At 43.2% G+C, this 20,767-nt stretch overlaps 1 protein-coding gene across 5 annotated transcripts in view; it reads left to right on the top strand.

Moving 5' to 3' along the window:
• Positions 1-1,696: 1,696 nt before the first annotated feature.
• The window catches only part of GPR65 (G protein-coupled receptor 65), a 40,119-nt gene continuing 21,048 nt past the window's right edge, over positions 1,697-20,767 (top strand). For 2 of the 5 annotated variants that reach the window (XR_016038157.1, XR_016038158.1), the window contains exon 1: positions 1,710-1,780. Coding sequence is in view for 3 of the 5 variants with exons in the window: in XM_088839405.1 (XP_088695531.1) it covers positions 9,618-10,643 (1,026 nt within the window). In the remaining 2 variants the exon portion in view is untranslated. Of the gene's footprint in view, positions 1,781-2,029; positions 2,138-3,045; positions 3,172-9,159; positions 10,831-20,767 lie in introns of those variants that run through there. The other 3 variants (XM_088839405.1, XM_088839404.1, XM_055435827.2) reach the window with 3 other exon arrangements.

Genomic DNA, 20,767 nt, shown 5'->3' with positions numbered 1-20,767 from the left:
TGTCTAAGCCAGTTAGGGGGCTTCCCTGATATCTCAGCTGGTAAAGAATTCACCTGTAATGCAGGAGACCCCAGTTCGATTCCTGAGTCAGGAAGATCTCCTGGAGAAGGGATAGGCTACCCACTCCAGTATTCTTGGGCTTTCCTTGTGGATTGGCTGGTAAAGAATCTGCCTGAAATGTGGGAGACCTCGGTTCGATCCCTGGGTTGGGAAGATGCCCTGGAAGGGAATGGCTACTCACTCCAGTATTCTGGCCTGAAGAATCCCATGGAGAGAGGAGCCTGGCAGGCTGCAGCCCACGGGGTCCCAAAGAGTAGGACACGACTTTCGCCTTCAAAGCAGTTCACCTGGATTTTAACATGGTTTAGCAATCTCTGATGGACTCTTCTATTCCAAGAGGAAAATCAAAGGAGAAAGTGGTTCTATAATAACATACTTTGTACCTGAGAGTTGGACTGTGAAGAAGGCTGATCGCTGAAGAATTGATGCTTTTGAACTGTGGTGCTGGAGAAGACTCTTAAGAGTCCCTTGGACTGCAAGGAGATCCAACCAGTCCATTCTAGAGGAGATCAATCCTGGCTGTTCATTGGAAGGACTGATGCTAAAGCTGAAACTCCAATACTTTGGCCACATCATGCGACGAGTTGACTCACTGGAAAAGACTCTGATGCTGGGAAGGATTGGGGGCAGGAGGAGAAGGGGACGACAGAGAATGAGATGGCTGGATGGCATCACCGACTCGATGGACATGAGTTTGAGTGAACTCCAGTAGTTGGTAATGGACAAGGAGGCCTGGCGTGCTGTGATTCATGGGGTAGCGAAGAGTCGGACACGACTGAGCGACTGAACTGAACTGAACTGAACTGAATCCTATTAATACCTTTAAAAAAAAAAGAAACTTTATCAAGTTGGCTACTGTGGCCCCACAATCATGCCATTAAGAAATGAACATGCTCTTTATGTGGGGTTTCCCCAGTGGCTCAGCAGTAAAAAAAAAAAAAAAAAAAGAAAGAAAGAAAGAAAAAAATTGGCCTGCAGGGCAGAAGACAGAGGAGACACAGGTTTGATCCCTGGGTCAGGAAGATACTGTGGAGGAGGAAATGGCAACCCACTCCAGTATTCCTGCCTGGAAAATTGACTAAGCATACACGCAAAGCTCTCTGTACACCCAACCTTCATTCTCTCTACTCTTCTCCTAGGATGTTGATCACCCTGATTCCATCTATAACCTCCTCTCCTGTTTCATACATCCATATTTCACACATCCAATGACTCATCCTACCTTTCTGTGTCTCTCTTGGAGTATTTATCCATTTTGGTGGTTTTTTTCTCCTTCACTAAGTGATAAGCCCCTTACGGATTAGAACCAGGTCCTATATGTTTCCCAGCACAATGCCCTCAGAGTAGGATAGCTATATGTGTTGACAGATAAATGAAAGAGGGAAAGGACAAATGAGTGAGATTCCAGTACATATTCTCTTAAACAAAGTACATACAATATCAGTGTACAATTGTAACTAAGACGCAAAGAGAAAAGTGATTCATAAAAATTATACGACAAGAAATAATGAATAAGGCATCTTTAGAAATCCTGAGGACACTTCTGTCGCTCAAACTTGGATAATGTACTTGCATCTTGTTAAGACGCTGCTTCCTCATTGGTTTATGACGACATATGAGTTCAATTTCCTGTCCCCTCAACAATGCTGGTTTCTCTTCTGGGTGCAAGCAGATTTATCTGACTCCTCCATCGACAGAATCACCGTCCTATGGAACATGGGTAAGTGTAAGATTAAAAAATAAAATTTTAAGTAGCTAACATACTTTTGAAAGGCTGTCAGTGATATTTGCAACATCTGGCCAGTTCAGGCTGTATAAATGGGATACTACAGGACAGGGAGACACGGGCATGACATATGGTTTCTCTACGCAGAGGGGTAGTAAAGGATGTCAAAAGTTTCGAGTGAAAGAGTTAGGTAAAACTATCAAAACATAAAAGGGGAATGTTTATGCTCTATTTCCTCCACAGGAAACAGTATATTGACAAACTGAAAATTAAGTGGTTAGGAAGAAACGAACAAACTCCTGGCTATAGAGCTATCTAGCACCACTTTTTCACCAATATAGTGGTCTACTGGTAAGTTTTTATACCATCAGAAATAATGTGAAATTTGCAAATAATATTTCTAGTATTAATGTTTCCCGCATTATTAATGAAATTGAAAATAATATTTCCAGTATTAATTAATAATTTAACAGGTCACTATCACTTGTCTGACACACAGGAGCATCTTAATAAGTAGCTATTCAACTGATAAGTGAAGGCAAAGGTTTCCTAGAACACGTTTCATCTTTGGATCATTGTCATCAATAGTTTGTATCGTTTTAGAAGCTGCGGATTATCTTCTGTAGGCATTAGGTGGAAATTAAAGTCAGAATCAAAACCTTAACCCAAATTTCTCAGCACTGGATCTTAAAGCAATTTTCTCAAAATATGATTAAAGTAGTGAAACCAATATCTGAAAAGAAGCATGAATGATAAGAACTATGGGCTCCACTTTAATCTGTGATTCACACAAATTAATCTAACAGCTCTGATCTTCTGAGTTTGGTATGACATGTGAAATGCTATTATGTAAATTCACTGAGTGCCTGGCTTCGCCGCTACACTCTGGATAGCTGGCCAAAGATGACCTGCACTCGGGAGATATAGGAGAGAAAACAGACTACCAGCGTTGTTGGGCTTCCCTAGTGGCTCAGTGGTAAAGAACTCAGCTGCCAATGCAGTAGACGCAAGTTCAATCCCTAGGTCAGGAAGAACCTTTGGCAGAGGAAAGGGCAGCTCACCGCAGTGCTCTTGCCTGGGAAATCCCATGGACAGAGGAGCCTGGCGGGCTACAGTCTTCCATGGGGTCTCAAAGGAGTGGGACGCAACTTAGCAACTGAACAACGAAAACCAGTGTTGTCACTAGAACAGCGTCAGTGAAGGTGCAGGAGAGGCTTACGATGTTGTTAGTACTGGGCTTCACGTGTCATGTCGTTCAGTCCTCACAGGAACTCGATAAAATGGTCGCTGAGTTACACCTGTGAAAACTGAAAGAGATAAACACACGTGGTCACAAGTCCCCCAAGAGCTGTTGAGAGCCTTTGAGTCTGCAGAGCCCACAGGACGTAAGCACAAGCCTCCGTAACCCCCTCGCTGTGGTCCCCCACAGGAGGCACTCAGGATCTGCCTCATCAAACCGTGGAGTCTCGCGGCTGCTTTAGCTAAGGCAGGAAACGTTTCTGCAAAGACAGAAATGCATTCCATTGGGAATTTGGCAAATGGTCTCAAAATCATTTGTTCCAGTTGGTCCTTCTTATCTTGTCTTCAAGATGCGTCTGGCGTCGGCTGCGCTGGCTCCCGCGGTTGGGGCGTTCGGGGCGCTGCTCTCCGGGCGGGCGTGCAGCGCGGGCTTCTCTCGTGGGGGAGCGCGGGCCCTCGGTGCGTGCGCTTCAGGAGTCGCGGGGCGCAGGCTTGGCTGCCTCTCGGAGTGCGTCATCTTCCCGGACTGGGACTGAATCTGGGTCCCCCGGCATCTGTAGGCAGATTCTTAAGCGCCGGACCACCAGGGAAGTCCTCCTTTGAAAAAAAGGATGCTTATTTGCTGGGCACCATGGACAAAGGCGGAAGGGGTACCTTCCTGCCCATCACCCAGCTCCCCCACTCCTGCTTCTAAGGAAGAATATTTTCATGGTCTAAATTTCTCCCCCAGACCCGTAAGCCTGGTCATGGATGTGACTTTGTGTAACCACGAGAATTCCATCCTTGGTAGCTTACTCTGTTCTGGGCATCTCGGACATTTCCTTCTTCTCTTATGTTCTTTAGAAGTCTCTTTAATGAGGGTTGTGGGGGTCAGAGGTCTCCGTGGTCATTTATCTTCAAACATCATTTTAGAATTTAGTTCTGTTGAGTAGGCTGTTAAAGGATGACATATTTTTCCCATAGTAATTTGGAAATACCAATCCACCGCCTTCTGGTTTCTGTTACCATTGCTGTTGAAAAGGTCTTGGTTGAAATTTCATCCTTCATGGGTAATCCATTTTTCCTCCCTGGCTCTTATTTTTCTTTCCTTAGTCTTCGGTGATCTGAAGCTTGATTGCAATGCATCTAAGGAGGGATTTCCATCTCTGTCTGTTTGTTTCTAATCTTATTTGGGATTTGCTGCGCTTCATGCCCTGAGGGTGCCTCGTCCTGTGTCACTTTCAGACATCTTTCTCTCAGCATCGTTTCTAGCATCGCCTTTCCCCTACTTTCTTCTGTCCTTCAGGAACCTCAGTTATACACATGCTGACCTTCTCACGTTATCCTCCTCATCTCTGCGATATGGCATTTACACATCTCTTTAACACTCTGATAATTTTGTGTTACTTCTTTAGCTCTACCTTGCAACGCACTAATTTTCTCTTCAGCTGGGGTTGGTCAGTTGGTTAGTCCCTGTGTTGAGTTTTAAACTATTGCAGTTTTTATTTCTGAAAAGACTCTCTCAGTCTTTCATCATTGTCCCGGGCTCCTTATGCATATGGTCAGACTCCTTCTAGTATTTCTTTCACATACTGGGCCTACTTGTTTGGGGTTGTGTGTCTATTAGTTTCGTCTCTAAGGCTTTTGCGGATCCAGGGCTCTTCTCTCCCGTTTGCTGAGTCTCACACTCAGAAGCTCATTTCTGTCTGTGTCTGTTTTCTCTCCGTGTGGTAGCAGGATGTTTTCTCTTTTTATCTATTTTTAAAACGGAATCTGTGTGTGTGTGTGGACGGGGGCATTTAAATCAGTTCATACTTGTTAGAACCCTATCTGTGAGAATTCTTTAAAGCCTGGGTCAAGGGAGCTCTTCTGGAGGTATGATTTCTATTTGCTTCTTCCAGGACTCTAGTAGACTCACTTTTCTACCTGGTAAGCCTTTGTTTTAGGTGAATTCATTTTCAAATTACTTAAGGTACTGTTTGGTTGTGCTTCTATGAACTGCCTTTTCCATGCGAGGAAAGGCGTAGCATCATCGCATTTCTTAGGAAGGCATGTGCGCTCCACCTGCAGGTGATCCAGGTGCCAGTGTCAAGATTCTTTACATCTCATTACACACAGCCTTTTGATTGCACTTTTTAACCTTAACCACAACATAAGCCCATGTGAAAAAAATGCACGTATCCAAAGCTTACAGCCTGATGCGTTTTTACAAACTTGTTCAAGCTTGTTACAAGCTTGTTCATGTGCCGCGGTGCTGCGCTCAGACGCTCAGTCGTGTCTGACTCTCTGTGACCCCGTGACTGTAGCGCGAGGTTATTCATAGCAACATTCATACCAAGAAAGAGAATGCCACTCGGTTCTCAGAAGTCCTCCCGGGGCCCTCTTCCTGTCATAACCCAGCGCCTCCCCAAAGGCCACTGCCACCTGACTCCTCTTTCTCAGTTTTTTACAACAGCGAAACGTTTACCATGACATTCTACATGGCTGCTTGCAACAAGGCAGATGGGCTTCGTTGAGAAGACAGGGACTGCGCGAGGTTCCTTCCCACTTCCAATAGGTCTTACTTACATTTTCTTTATCACCACATTATGAGTGGGGAAACATAATTCATTTCAACTTTAAAACAATTCACAATTCCTGATCTAAACAAGAGACCCTTCAAAATTCAGCCTCCTAACTCAAAGAATTTTTTTTTTTTACAGTGATAGCCACTACAGTACTCTTGCCTGGAAAATCCCATGGACGGAGGAGCCTGGTAGGCTGCAGTCCATGGGGTTGCAGAGAGTCAGACACGACTGAGCAATCTCACTTTCACTTTTCACTTTCCTGCATTGGAGAAGGAAATGGCAACCCACTCCAGTGTTCTTGCCTGGAGAATCCCAGGGACAGGGGGGCCTGGTGGGCTGCCGTCTATGGGGTCACACAGAGTCAGACACGACTGAAGTGACTTAGCAGCAGCAGCAGGATATTTGCTCCATTTTAGCCATCTATTCCTAAAAGCAAATACAGGAAAAATAAAAGCCTAATTAAAATGTGTTGCCTCATAAATTACTGAAAAGGAACACTTTTAACCTTCTGAAGAAAACATGTTGACAAATATAAGGGAACATAAAGACATGTTGTCATTGAGTGTGAGACATGACGTCAGATGATCGTTCTCACATGTTTATTTGAAATCCACACAGTTTAACAGAGAATATAAAAGTAAAGCCTTGTAGAAAGTTTAGGGTTATTTTACATCTAGTTTGCAGAAATTAGTATTGACGTCATTTTCTTTAATTAGAAGAGCTATTATAGCTGGAAGACCCAAACCCTAAAAATACTTCAGATTTCTAAAGTATTTTTATATAAAGGTAGAACACAAAGCAGTTAAGAGTCAAGAGACTTCAGAATTACAACCTAGGATTGCAGCCAAGTCCTACCAAGAGCAGACAGGTAACTGGGGGCTAATTGCCTAATACGTTGCTCAATTCTTCTTTGTAATACAGAACTGTAATAAACAGCAGAGTTGTAAAACACGTATTATAACAAATATATATGCCATTAACATGGAGTCCAGCATGCAGAAAGCCTCAGTAAATGGAGAGCTATCCTCATTTCCGAAAGCACAGATTAACACTACCTGGCTCTTAATCAGACAATATGGACCCTTTGTGCCTGCCTTCTATCCCTCCGCGTTGTTTCTGAACTTCAGCTGCATCACTGCATGTAATAATAATTTCCTCCTTTTGTTGATATATAGATTTTTTGTTGTTGTTCAGTTGCCCAGTCGTGTCCGACTCTTTGCAACCCCATGGACTGCAGCATTCCAGGCCTCCCTGTCCTTCACCATATGCCGGAGCTTGCACAAACTCATGTCCGTTGAGTCGATGATGCCACCCAACCATCTCATTCTCTGTCGTCCCTTTCTCCTCCTGCCCTCAATCTTTCCCAGCATCAGGGTCTTTTCCAGTGAGTCAGCTCTTCGCATCAGGTAGCTAAAGTATTGGAGCTTCAGCTTCAGCATCAGTCCTTCCAATGAATATTCAGAACCGATTTCCTTTACGATGGACTGGTTTGATCCCCTTGCAGTCCAAGGGTCTCTCAAAAGTCTTCTCCAGCACCATGGTTCGGAAGCATCTTTTCTATTGCTCTTAGGCATTCCAGCGGGGGATATTACGAACGATGCTACTGTGAACACTCTAACTCTACCACATGTGTCTTGGGAAGCACATGATATGTCTTACTGTTGAGCCCATGCCTAGAAGTAGAGGTGCTAAACCAGAAGATCTGCACGAGAGCCAAACAGTTTTCCACCCAGCAATACACGAGCATTCCAGACGCTCTGCGTCATTAAGACTCTGTATTAATACTTGCTGTCTTCTTCATTTCTTCTGGTGAATGTGCAGTTGTATCTTACTGTGGTTCCGGTCTGTAGTTCCCTGATGACTAATGGAGCTGAGCACATAGATCCAGCACTGAATCACTGTTGACCTTACGTTTTCAGAACGAAACTAATCGTGTCGTCTCAGACCCCGTTCCCTAGTGAGGACCAGACAGAGGCCATGGACAGATGCAGGTTTCCTGAGAATTTCTCAAAGAAGCAACGCTAAGACAGGGAACTTGCCAGCTTACCCTGCGGTCTGTAAATACCTGTGAAGTGTGTTTTAGCTTCTTTATTTTGAGGGCAGCAGCTCCTGGACCCCAGCAGGTGTTGGAGGACCGAGCGCCACTTGCTACCTGCCCACGCCCAGCCCCTGGTTCTCTGCCGTCAGAATCAGTTCCTCCAGATCCACATATACCTTCGGGTTCCCAGCTCACTCACTTCTCTGATCTTAGCTCTTGCTCCCCTTTTCCCTCTTTGGCAGGATTCCCTGTTGATCTGAAAGGCCGTTGATTCCTACTTTTAGGCGTGGAAGCGCTGGGTGCTTTCAGGAACTGCAGTTCTCCGTTCTGTGCTGTGTGATCTACACTCCGGGCTCGGGACCTGGTCCACTCTCTGGCTTACTCAGGAAGAGGGCATGGCTTCCTTTCCCAGCGTGGTGACCCCCAGAGCTTTCTGTGAATATCCCCCTCAGATAAATCAGCCAAAGCACCAGCAGACCTCACTACCCCTCTGTTCTAATGTGGAGAGGAGGATGGCTTTCCTCTTTCTTTCTCTTTTCTTTCTGTAGATGTGGAATCTACATCATCAGACCTTCTTAGAAAACTAGATTTGTAAGCAATCAGGTATAAATGGTAGAAACTGAAGATCACAAGATATTACCCAGAATCGAGAACATTCTGCCCTGTCACAAGAGTGTGAGAATGATAAAGTAAATTAGTCTGCAAAGAAAGGAGAGGAAAAACAGATGAGGTAGTGCTGCTTAATTATTTACCAAGCCTCGACAAGCTGCTGTATTTTCAAATGTTTCACTTTATCAAACCTCTTATGACAATTTTTTCTTGGCTCATAAGCTTATTTTGAAAATAAGTGTCTTATACAGAGATTGCATAGGAAATTAAAAACTTGAAATTCTGTAATCACACAGTTTACGATACACTCAAAAACATTTACTGATTACAAATAAATAACTGAATATGCCATCTTTTTTTAAAATTAGCTTCTAACATGAGTTTTTACTTTAATTTTGCATTCTTAGATTATATCCAGTGGGAAGTATAATTCCTTCTAACCCAGTATCCTTTGCGGAGAAGGCAATGGCATTCCAGTACTCTTGCCTGGAAAATCCCATGGACAGAAGAGCCTGGTAGGCTGCAGTCCATCGGGTTGCCAAGAGTCGGACATGACTGAGCAACTTCACTTTCACTTTTCACTTTCACACATTGGAGAAGGAAATGGCAACCCACTCCAGTGTTCTTGCCTGGAGAATCCCAGGGACAGGGGAGCCTGGTGGGCTGCCGTCTATGGGGTCACACAGAATCAGACACGACTGAAGAGATTTAGCAGCAGAAGCAGCATCCTACGAATAATTTTTATTTGAAATAAGTCAAATATTTCAGCTTGATTTCATTTACTGAAGTCTGCTAGACCATTTTCCCCTTTTAAACACCTTCACTGTATGAAATTTAATGCATTTTGATATCCTCAATAAATGAAATAAAATAAGATTCTTTCAAAAATTATGATGTCTCTTTTAGACATCCAAACTATTCTAGCTTGTTTTTCATTACAGAAACAAAAGCATTTTAAAGAGATGCCAGCCTCTGTGAAAATGAAACCTTGCATATTCACGTTTGCCCCAATCTCCTCCAAGTCTTGTGACGAAAACTAAGCTGAGGACTGCACTCTATGAAACTGATGGATACCCTAGTTCACCCTCTAGAGCTCTTCGTCAGCCTCCTGTGACAATAAGCACGTGGCCTTCTTTCTGCACCTTAAAATCGACTGATTCCTTTTGTAACTCCCAGAAGCCTGAACCCTGACCTCCACCCATCGATACCTGTGTGAAAATTGATCTCCATTTGTCTTTAAGACCACCGATGCACCAGTCAGGACATTTGAAAGCAAAGGAAAGCTGACACAGTCTTAGCAAAAGAGAACTAGGTGTTGAAAGCAAATCACCAAGAGGCAAGACTCCGTTTGCTCCTTACTGTCTGAGAACAAATGTAATCGGCCCCTTAAAGAGAAGCAATGAACAGCACCTGTATTGACGAGCAGCATGACCTGGACCACTACTTGTTTCCCGCTGTTTATGTCTTCGTGGTAATAGTCAGCATTCCAGCCAACATCGGTTCTCTGTGTGTGTCTTTTCTGCAGGCAAAGCAGGAAAACGAATTAGGCATTTACCTCTTCAGTTTATCCCTCTCGGACCTGCTCTATGCCTTAACTCTCCCTCTGTGGATCAATTATACTTGGAATAGAGACAACTGGACGTTCTCGCCTGCCTTGTGCAAAGGGAGTGCTTTTCTCATGTACCTGAACTTTTACAGCAGCACAGCTTTCCTCACCTGCATCGCGATGGATCGGTATTTGGCAGTGGTCTACCCTCTGAGGTTCTTTTTCCTGAGGTCAAGAAAATGTGCATTCATGGTCAGCCTCACCATCTGGACTTTGGAAACCATCCTCAATGCTGTCATTCTGTGGGAAGATGAAACAGCTGTTGAATATTGTGATGCCAAGAAGTCTAACTTTACTTTATGCTATGACAAGTATCCTTTGGAGAACTGGCAAATCAGGTTTAACTTTGCTAGGACGTGTATAGGTTATATAATACCGTTGGTCGTTATAATGACTTGCAACAAGAAAGTTTACCAAGCTGTGCGGCAGAACCAAGCCACGGAAAGCAGGGAAAAGAAGAGAATCATAAAACTCCTTATTAGTGTCACGTTGACTTTTATCTTGTGTTTCACTCCGTTTCATGTGATGTTGCTGATTCGCAGCATTTTAGAGCATGACATGAACTTCAAAGAACAAGTGTTTGACCATTCCAAGTCTGGGAAGCAGAGTTATAAGATCTATAGAATCACAGTTGCATTAACAAGTTTAAATTGTGTTGCTGACCCAATCCTGTACTGCTTCATAACTGAGACAGGAAGATCAGATATGTGGAATGTATTAAAGTTCTTTACTGGGAAGCTTAATAAGTCAAAAAGACAAAGAAAAAGTGTACTTTCTGTATCTACCAAAGATACCATAGAACTAGACATCCTGGAATAGAATCAAGGTGTTTGTTTTTTAAAGACACGTGATATTATGCCATCGAGATTATGTTTTGCAAAGGAAAGCTAAATATGTGTTCCTATTGAGGGACAATTTTAATCCTAATGGAAATATTTTTTTAAAAGGTTGTATAGGTCCCTGACTTTTATTAAATGAGAATTAAATAAAACTGAATATTTTCCTAATGACTCGGGGTCATTATTGTTCATGGCAATTGTTTTTGTATCTATGCTCTAATCTCTCAGGGAGTAATAGGCTGTATTGGACTGTGTGTTTTTAAAGTGGTAACCGTGGTGTATGGGCATGGTGATTTTCCCACTCCTATGGATTTCAGACCATCACTCCTCCCAATCATATGGACCTGTCTCCAACAACACCTACTAAATACTGCTTCTATCTGTCTCCTTGGTTAATGAATATTTATTGAGCTCACTCTATGTACCAGGTTTTGTGTTAAGTAGTGAGGTTACAAGAGAAATGATCTAATAAGCTTTTTGAACTTTATACAGTCACTAAGTCATTAGCTTGTAAAAGCTCTTTATAAAACTAAATTGTCTCTGAGTAAGAGTCTGAAGGCGTCATCCATGAAGGACATGAGCCTTGTAAAATTTCCTTCAGCTACTCAGAGAACATTATACCTTCTTTAAAAACACCATTTTAAAAAAGCTTGGTTCTTTCAAAATCTGCTGTTGAGTACAGTATGGTTGTATAGGCTTCCCAGGTGGCACTAGTGGTAAAGAACCCGCCTGACAAAGCAAGAGATGTGAGAGATGCAGGTTTGATCCCTGGGTCAGGAAGATTCCCTGGAGAAGGGCATGGCAAACCACTCCAGTCTTCTTTCCTGGAGAGTTCCACAGACAGAGGAGCCTGGTGGGCTACAGTCCATGGGGTCGCACAGAGATGAACACAATTGAAGCAACTTAGCAAGCACGCACACAGTATGGTTGAAATTACCAGCACGCACACAGTATGGTTGAAATTACCAGAAGTTTCCTGTCTAGAGATAAAGATATGCTATAGACAAAAAAACGGCATTAATTATATTAAATCTTACATTCAGAGACTTCTTTGGGTGTTTAGAGTTTTAGAAAATCTTGATATATTCTTTTATATTTATACTCTCTCATTATATAAATTACTCTGCCAAGTTTTAAGTAGGTAGCAGGTAAACATTTTTCTTAACTGAAGTGTTTTTTTTTTTAAGAATTTAAACATTTTCTTATCCTATTCTTCCCTCTTCCTTCTCTGTCTTATCTGTTTCCTCTAGTACCCAAAATTGATCAGCTAGCAAATATCTTGGTATCATTTGTGTCTTCACATTAGAAAAAAAATCCAATAACAAAGAAGACTAATAATTAAATTCTATATATACACTGAAAAAAACCAGTGAGTGCCCAAGCTGACCGCATCTTCTGTTAAAGTCGTCCATGACTGATCGGGCGCACAAGAGAAAGACACCCTGCTTTGAAGCCCCAGGTGCTTTCTCTGATCTTTGCACTTTTCTGATCAGAAAGTTTCTGGAAAGCTAGTAGATTGTTTCTGGGCACCCTGAGATACATTTATGTATGCCTAAAGGTCAAAGATACATCAGTGAAGAGTAACTAAAAGAGTTTGGGCTGCTTCATTCATTCTTGATAAATTATTGGCAGCCCGTACATTGAATATGTGTTAAAGTAAAAGATCTGGGAAATCTTGCCCACATTTGGAAACTCAGACATAGATTGTCTTGTCCAAGATCACACAGTTCCTTGGAAGCAGCTGTAATTCAGTTGCTAAGTCGTGTCAGACTCTGTGACCCCATGGACTGCAGCACTCCAGGCTTCCCTGTCCTTCAGTGTATCCCGGACCTTGCTCAAACTCATGTCCATCGAGTCGGTGATGCCATCCAACCATCTCATCCTCTGTTGTCCCCTTCTCCTCCTGCATTCAATCTTTGCCAGCATCAGGGTCTTTTCCAATGAGTTGACTCTTCACATCAAACGGCCAAAGTATTGGAGTTTCAGCTTCAGCATCAGTCCTTCCAATGAATATTCAGGCTTGATTTCCTTTAGGATTGACTAGTTTGATCTCCTAGATATCCAGAGTCCTGTCTTAAAGCCCTAGAACCCCAAATTCAGTTGCTTTTCCTCCTTTGCGTTTTTTAAAAAACATACCATTTCATTTTTCTTGTTTATTTTTATTGAAGTATAGTTGACTTGCAATGTTATTAATTCCTATTATACAGCAAAGTGATTCTGTAATACTTGTAAATATATATACACTATTTTTCAAATATTCTTTTTCATTATGGTTTATCATAGCATTTTTTTTAATTAGAGGATAATTGCTTTACAATGTTGTGCTGGTTTCTGCTGAAGAACAATGTGAATCAGATATACGTATATCCCCTCCCTCAGTATCTACCGTATCCTTCTTTAGGGATGCAAAAGGCATATACACATGGGGAGTAGTTCAGGATAGTCGTTGGATTTAGACCAGAATAAGGAGGAAAACAAGAGCTATTTCATGAATCAATACCTTTGGAAATAAATCATACAGATAGTAATTAAGCTGATTTGTTAAAGAGAAGTGATTAGAAATTGACCTCAGTTGGTTACATCAAAAGATACGGCAAATAAAAATTTGTGGCCCCCTTAGAATGTTCTACTTAATGATTAACAACGAAACCACTAATTTAACATGTTATGAGATAAGTTCCAAAGTAAATCAGGCTGTCAAAACCTTTGAGCGGGGCCAACCATGGAGAACACATGTTAGTAAGATGCTCATATGATTTACGGCAAAGTCCTCTAGATATCTTGTGTTTCAGCTAGTAAAGAATCCGCCTGCCCTGCAGGAGCCCTGGGTTCAATCCCTGGGTTGGGAAGGTCCTCTGGAGAAAGGAAAGGCTACCCACTCTAGTATTCTGGCCTGGAGAATCCCATGGACTATACAGTCCATGGGGCCTCAAAGAGTTGGACACGACTGAGCGGCTTTCACTTCACTTCCGTTCTCATCTTCATCAGGATTAGTGGACATCTACCCAAGTGATGGAATAACCAACAAACAGTGAGAGACTTTACTTTCTTGGGCTCCAAAATCACTGCAGATGGTGTCTGCAGCCATGAAATTAAAAGATGCTTGCTCCTTGGAAGAAAAGCTATGACCAACATAGACAGCATACTAAAAAGCAGAGACATTACTTTGTCAGCAAAGGTCCATCTACTCAAGGCTATGGATTTTCCAGTAGTCATGTATGGCTGTGAGAGTTTGACCTTAGAAAAAGCTGAGCACCAAAGAATTGATGCTTTTGAACTGTGGTGTTGGAGAAGACGCTTGAGAGTCCCATGGACTGCGAGGAGATCCAAACAGTCCATCCTACAGGGAATCAGTCCTGAATATTCATTGGAAGGACTGATGCTAAAGCTGAAACTCCAATACTTTGGCCACCTGATTCGAAGAACTGACTCATTGGAAGAGATTCTGATGCTGGGAAAGATTGAAGGCAGGAGGAGAAGGGGACTACAGAGGATGAGATGGTTGGATGGTATCACAAACTTGAGTTTGAGCAAGCTTTGGGAGTTGGTGATGGACAGGGAAGCCTGGAGTGCTGCAGTCCGTGGATTGCAAAGAATCGGACACAACTGAGCAACTGAACTGAACTGACCTGACCCAAGTGATAGTCCCTGGAGGGACTCTGGGGGTAGGAATATAGCAACGTGAGCTGGTAAGGGCTGGATCCCACACACCATGGCTGTGGTTACTTCCTCCAGATGGTTCAACAAGTCCATTATGATAACCGAAGGACCCTTGATGTTGGTTCCACATGCTCAATAGAGCCTGCTTCTAGGAATTTACAGCTGCAAGGAGACGCAGCTGTGGTCATCACCATAAACAGAGAGGCAGAGTCCAGTTTTACTTTGCTTAAATTTTTTATTTTTGTTTCCTTTTTAAAAATATGATTTTTTTATTTGAATGAAATCAATTAGACATCTAGGATAGGCTGGTAAAGAGACTGAAAGCAGGTCTTTAAAATCCCCCTTTTTTCCTGCCTAGTCTGGGGGAAGCTTCACAGGTGACATCTAAGTGCTAGTCACTCAGTCGTGTCCGACTCTTTGCGACCCACGGACTGCGGCCCGCCAGGCTCCTCTGTCCATGGGATTCTCCAGGCAAGAATACTGGAGTGGGTAGCCATTCCCTTCTCCAGGGGATCGTCTTGACCCAGGGATCAAACCTGGATCTCCTGCATTACAGGTAGATGCTTTACCATCTAAGCCACCACAGGTGAAGAACAAGTTAAAAGACATGAAAAATAACCACCTCATTTTGTTCAAATTACATACCATCCCCTCCCCAGGAGCATCCTGAGAAAATCTCCCTTTCCAACCTGATTTATTCCCTTTTTCCAATTTAAGCCAAACATTCTCCCCAAGATACTATTATTTCTAATCTTTCATGTTATGATCAAATAAGCAGTTATTTGCCAATTACTTCTCTTGGCTTTATCCACTTTTAATTAGAAACTACCTATTTTAAAGTGGAATTTGTAATGCACAGCACGTAGGTATCTTGTCCTGGGCTTCTGCTTTCCCAGTCATCACTGTCAGCAGTCATTCGTGCATGGGGCCTCTGCTCTTTTCTGGTGAAACCCATCCACAGGTTGCTATGGAAACACAGCAGCTATTATAACAGCCTGACCCAGGAAGGTCTTTGCGATAAGCAGCATCTTTCTCTAGGTTCATCAGGTGACCCTGCCGTGAATCAGAAGTCTGTTCCTACAGTAGACACAACAGCGCACAAATAATACATATTCACAGACACACACAAGCCACCCACACCATCTCACAAAAACAAATGGGCAAAAATTCCCTAGGACCTTTCACCCCATTTTTGTACTGTTTTGTAAGAGGTCTAGTGTGCTGCAATCCATGGGATCACAGGGTCAGACACAGCTTAGCGACTGAACAACAGCCATGCCAACAAGGAGACCACATACGACCTCTTTGCCTTCTGAAATAATGCACACGTGGGTGTTTTATTTCCTTGTTTACTGGATCAGCAGCTGGGAGACATTGAGAAGATTCTTCCCTCCTCTTCCCTCCTCCCATCTTTTTCCTTCAACCCAAAGTGGCTGCCAAGGAGGCCATGGTAAGGAAACTCGTATACACGTTGTTTCCATTGCTCTGCTCTTCTGAAAAATATCCAGTTCTGACTGGGAGATTTTATTTACATGTCCTGAACAGACAACCTTTGGGGGGAAATAATAGAAGGTCAGTTTAAAAGAAAGCAGGCGTGTCCAGTTTAATTCTTCATTCACAGTGTAAATACCTGATTCAAGTTAAGTTTTTTTTTCTTTTATTCTTTGGCATTTCATCCCCTTACTGATGGAGCAGGTCAGGGTTGTTTTTCAGTGGCATTAGGTGAATGCCCCTTTTGTGCAGGAATAAACTGACAAAGGCAACGCAGGGTCAAACGCAGGTGAAGGAAGAGTGATGTGGAAGTTAAGATTCCTCTTCTGTTTCCAAGATCCTTTTTTGATGACATCACTTGTTGCTGGCCAGGAAAATTCCCATAGCATCCCTGTCTGTAGCCAGCAGGTGGTGATCATGTTCTATTCAGGACCTTGGAGCTCACAGCTGCCACTCCCCAAAAGAAGAGAGGAGCTTAGAATGACATTTTTACAACCAAGAAACAAGAAAGATTCCCTCTGAATTGGAACTGAATGGGGGCAAATGCTGAAACTCAGTTTGTATTCCTTATTTCTTTGCTTTCTAGAGAACTTGGTAACCATTAGATAGTTTCAGTTGGTTTGGGGGTCCCTGATGGCTTAGTCGGTAAACAGACCTCCTACAAAGACGTGGGTTCGATCCCTGGGTCGGGAAGATTCCCTGGAGAAGGAAATGGCAACCCACTCCAGTATTCTTGCCTGGAAAACTCCAGACAGAGGAGCCTGGGGGACTAATGTCCCTGAGGTCACAAAAAGTCGGACACGATTTAACACCACAAAGACCAGACCAAATTCCCTATGGCACTCTAGTTTTTTTTTTCTTCCAAGCTGGTTAAATTGGTCAGTTTACACCTGCGAGAACACAGACTGAAGAGCATAATTTCTTCAGGATTGTGGCGATAACAGTGATGACTTGTTCTAATTTAGTTTCCTTACCCACTGGAGAAAATACTGGCCACCTTTCACATGAAGAGAAACATAAAATATGAGCTGGGAGCCGTGTGCAGTTTTGTCTATGTTGATGAAATGAAAATCTATGAAAGTCAAGATGTAATTCAGTATATGTATGACTTTCCATTTCTAATTTATTATTGTTAGATCTCAGCACTAAAAACTTACATCTGCTCTTTTGAATTGCTTAAATCTGTTCTTCCCCAAAGAATAGTAATACAATCATGTTCTAGTTTAACAGTATTTGCATATCATTAAACATATTATGGCCTATAATTTACTTTTCCTCTGCCTACAATTTTCATAAGCTCTTTATGAAGCACCAGTGGATTTTTACACATTTAAAAATAGATTATGATTCCTCGAATAATGTTACAATTAGGTGTGTTCAAAAAGCAAGTCAGTAAAGGAATAGGCTGGAGAAGTCTCTGTGTCATTGCTCAGTGCAAGCTTTAGAATAAATTATAAATGTCATTATCTAGGAAATGTGTGCTCAATTAATTGCAAAATCAAATACAATCAACAAACCTCGCTCTGCAGTGACTGGACTTGCCAAAGCTATGAAAAATATTAACTTTAGTTCCCAGTATTTCATTGATCCTTCTTGGAAATGTAATTGAACTTGTAAACATCCTTCTAAAAGAATCCTTTTCAAAATTGCTGCAAAATTTCTGGTCTTGGCTCCAAGACTATTGACACTTCCTAACAGATAGATTAACCTGGAAACCCTGAGTTCTTTGGTGATTAAATGAATTGAATCAAAGGACTGCAATAATGGACTAAAAAGTGCCTCTGTAGAAATGTCACAGAGAGGCACCCCGGCAATCCTGGATGCGCACACATAGTAAGCGCCAGCTCTGTGGAGTTTTCTTAGTTTGTTTAAATACATATGTAACAAAAAGTCCTCTGTCATACCACTCCGCCACTCATGGAAATGACACTGATGCTAAGAAAAACTGTTTTGAACCTTTGGAGCAATGCCTTCCGTGCTTGTCTGGCATTTACCCAAGAAGGAAGCTGGGACACCCTGCGCTCCAAAGGACTATAAGACGGAAAGACCTCGTAGCTTCCAGTACTCACCTGGCTCCCCTTGGGTGAAAGAATTGCCCAGCAGGGTCTGGAATAAGCAGGGGTTCTTTCTCTTGCTCTACAAACATTGCCCCGACCCCTAAAAGGACTGTTGCTAAGGGTGTTCTCTTGATAATCAGAATTGTTTCTTAAGTGAATAAATAATAAGTCAATTAGTGGAATCAACTAAAAATGGTACAATTTCACTCTTGGTCCTAACTCTAGAGTTAGGTTTCTGAAACCCTTGGCACTATTTGTATTTTCAGTTGAAAATTCTTAAGATTATATGGAAAAATAAGGTTAAGGAGAAATAGTTTTCTTTTAAGAAAGTTTTAATTAGTATTTATTACATTTGTTAAAGCTAAATAGAAACAAATATTAGCAATGATATTTTAAATGGGTAAAAACAGGAATTATTTGGATTGGCATCTATCATTCTTTGCTCATGAGAATTTTTTTAGAATATGTTTTCTTTAAATTTGTAGTCAGATGTTCATAAATGGACGAAATTTTGTTGCAAACTATGCGATGACATGTGAGTCTCTTCTCACCCATTCAGTGTTACAAAAAACTTAGTTAGAACGCCCAGCCCACACACCAAGTTACAGGGAATTCCATTTCAGTCGTCACTGGGCTGGTCCTTTTCCAGGTTTACACCAGAATCAGAGAGATTTAATGATGCTAAGAAAATGAAAGAGGAAACTTGGGTTTCCAGTTTCTAATGATCTCCAGTGACAGTGACATTATCTAAGCTTTCAGTAGTTCTTCGAACCTCCGTTGTTCTTTGCTGCCTCCCTATCGTGAGGCCCAGAGCTCATTGACAAGATGGACTAGAAGCCAGTCAATGACCCACAAACCTATCCATCAGGTAGACATTCTCTTCAAAACCCATGTGGTTCTTGGCTTCAGGAGTGGAGCAGGAACATAAGTGAAGCTGATCAAAGTCTCTCAATCCATCGATGGACCTCTAGGCTGCTTCCCTGGCTATTGTAAATAGTGCTGCAGTGAGCATTGGGGTACACATGTCTTTTTGAATGGCAACCCACTCCAGTGTTCTTGCCTGGAGAATCCCAGGGATGGTGGAGCCTGGTGGGCTGCCATCTATGGGGTCGCACAGAGTCGGACACGACTGAAGTGACTTAGCAGCAGCAGCAGTAGCAGCAGTAGCAGCAGCAGCAGAGCCTGTTATCAGAGAAGGCACTGGCGACCCACTCCAGTACTCTTGCCTGAAAATCCCATGGACGGAGGAGCCTGGTAGGCTGCAGTCCATGGGGTTGCAGAGAGTCGGACATGACTGAGCGACTTCACTTTCACTTTTCCCTTTCACGCATTGGAGAAGGAAATGGCAACCCACTCCAGTGTTCTTACCTGGAGAATCCCAGGGACGGGGGAGCCTGGTGGGCTGCCGTCTATGGGGTCACACAGAGTCAGACACGACTGAAGCGACTTAGCAGCAGCAGAGCCTGTTATACACAGTGAAGTAAGTCAGACAGAGAAAAACAAATATAAGATATGAATGCATATATATGGAATCTGGAAAACCGGTGCTGATGAACCTGTGTGCAGGGCAGGAACAGAGATGCAGCCTAGAGAACTGATCTGCGGACCCAGCAGGGGAAGGAGAGGGCAGAATGAACTGAGACAGTAGCACTGACTTGCATACACTACGGAGAAGGGGACGGCAGAGGCTGAGGCGGGGGCACGGCATCTCCCACCCGACGGCTCCAGGGGCTGCGGATGGACAGGGAGGCCGGGCGTGCTGCAGACCAAGGGGCCGCAGAGAGTCGGACATGACTGAGCGACTGAACTGAACTGGACTGATGTGTAAAATGGATGGCTCATGAGAAGCTGCTGTACAACACAGGGAGCCCAGCCTCGCCCTCGGTGATGACTTAGAGGGGAAGGATGGGACGGGGGTAGGGAGGCTCATGAGAGGATGTGTATAGTTATGACTGATTTGAGTTGTCGTACAGCAAAAACCCACACAACAGTATAAAGCAATTACCCTCCAACTTAGAAAAATTAATTTAAAAAAAGTATCTCAATCCCCAAGAACAGTGATTGGTCCAGTGTGTCCAGGTGAACTTTGAACACTGCAGAAAGGCTCCTGCTTTCACTCTGGAGGCAGGGCTACCGTCCACGGGGTCGCAAAGAGGCAGACACAGCTGAGCGACTTTACTGACGTCATATGCAGACGACTCTCCTGGAAACTCCGTGGCCATTCTGTGCTCTTGAAACCCCGAGAACTCAGGACTCGGAGCACTGAAGCTGCGTCTTCTCTCACAGAGTCTCTGCACATGGCGGTGACAGGAGCCACATCAGCTTCCTTCTTCTCCAAGTCAGCCTGAGTCAGGCCCTTTCCTGAGCCCCAGCGCGGCCTAACAGGAGGCGGCACGTGGGAGTAAGGGTGGTGGGAGTTACAGGCCGAGACTGTCGAGCACACAGGGCTGCAGAGGTCTGAGGGGAGGGCGACGGGACAGTGCCAGCTTGTGAAATCAGCAGCCCTTGTTATGAAATGGCTGCAAAACAACTACCTAAACTGTTCTCTGCTACGACCCAGGACTCAGAAAATGCACCACGACTCTCACATCACGGACCTTTTAGGAAGCTTCAAGATGTCGGAGTCTCTGGCCTTCTTTTTACAGCCCTCAATAAGTTACCACAAGAAAAAGATACACTAATACAATTTTTTGTGAGAGCTTGCCTGATAGATTTTCAAATCTAGAGAATACTGCCACCCAAGGGCCCTATCCACTGAAGCAATGAGTTTTCATGCTTCAGGAAGAGCAAGACGGGGCGGAATTTCAGTTAGAAAAAGGAAGCCATATTAATTGTCTCTAGAGAGCAACATCTCAAAAGCCAGACGTTATGGAGAAAGAAAAGAATTTTGAAATCC

Source organism: Moschus berezovskii, chromosome 9 (assembly GCF_049115385.1).
Source record: "Moschus berezovskii isolate FMDL1 chromosome 9, NW_MosBer_1.0, whole genome shotgun sequence".
NCBI lineage: Eukaryota > Metazoa > Chordata > Mammalia > Artiodactyla > Moschidae > Moschus > Moschus berezovskii.
This window is presented reverse-complemented; position numbering and strand designations above follow the sequence as displayed.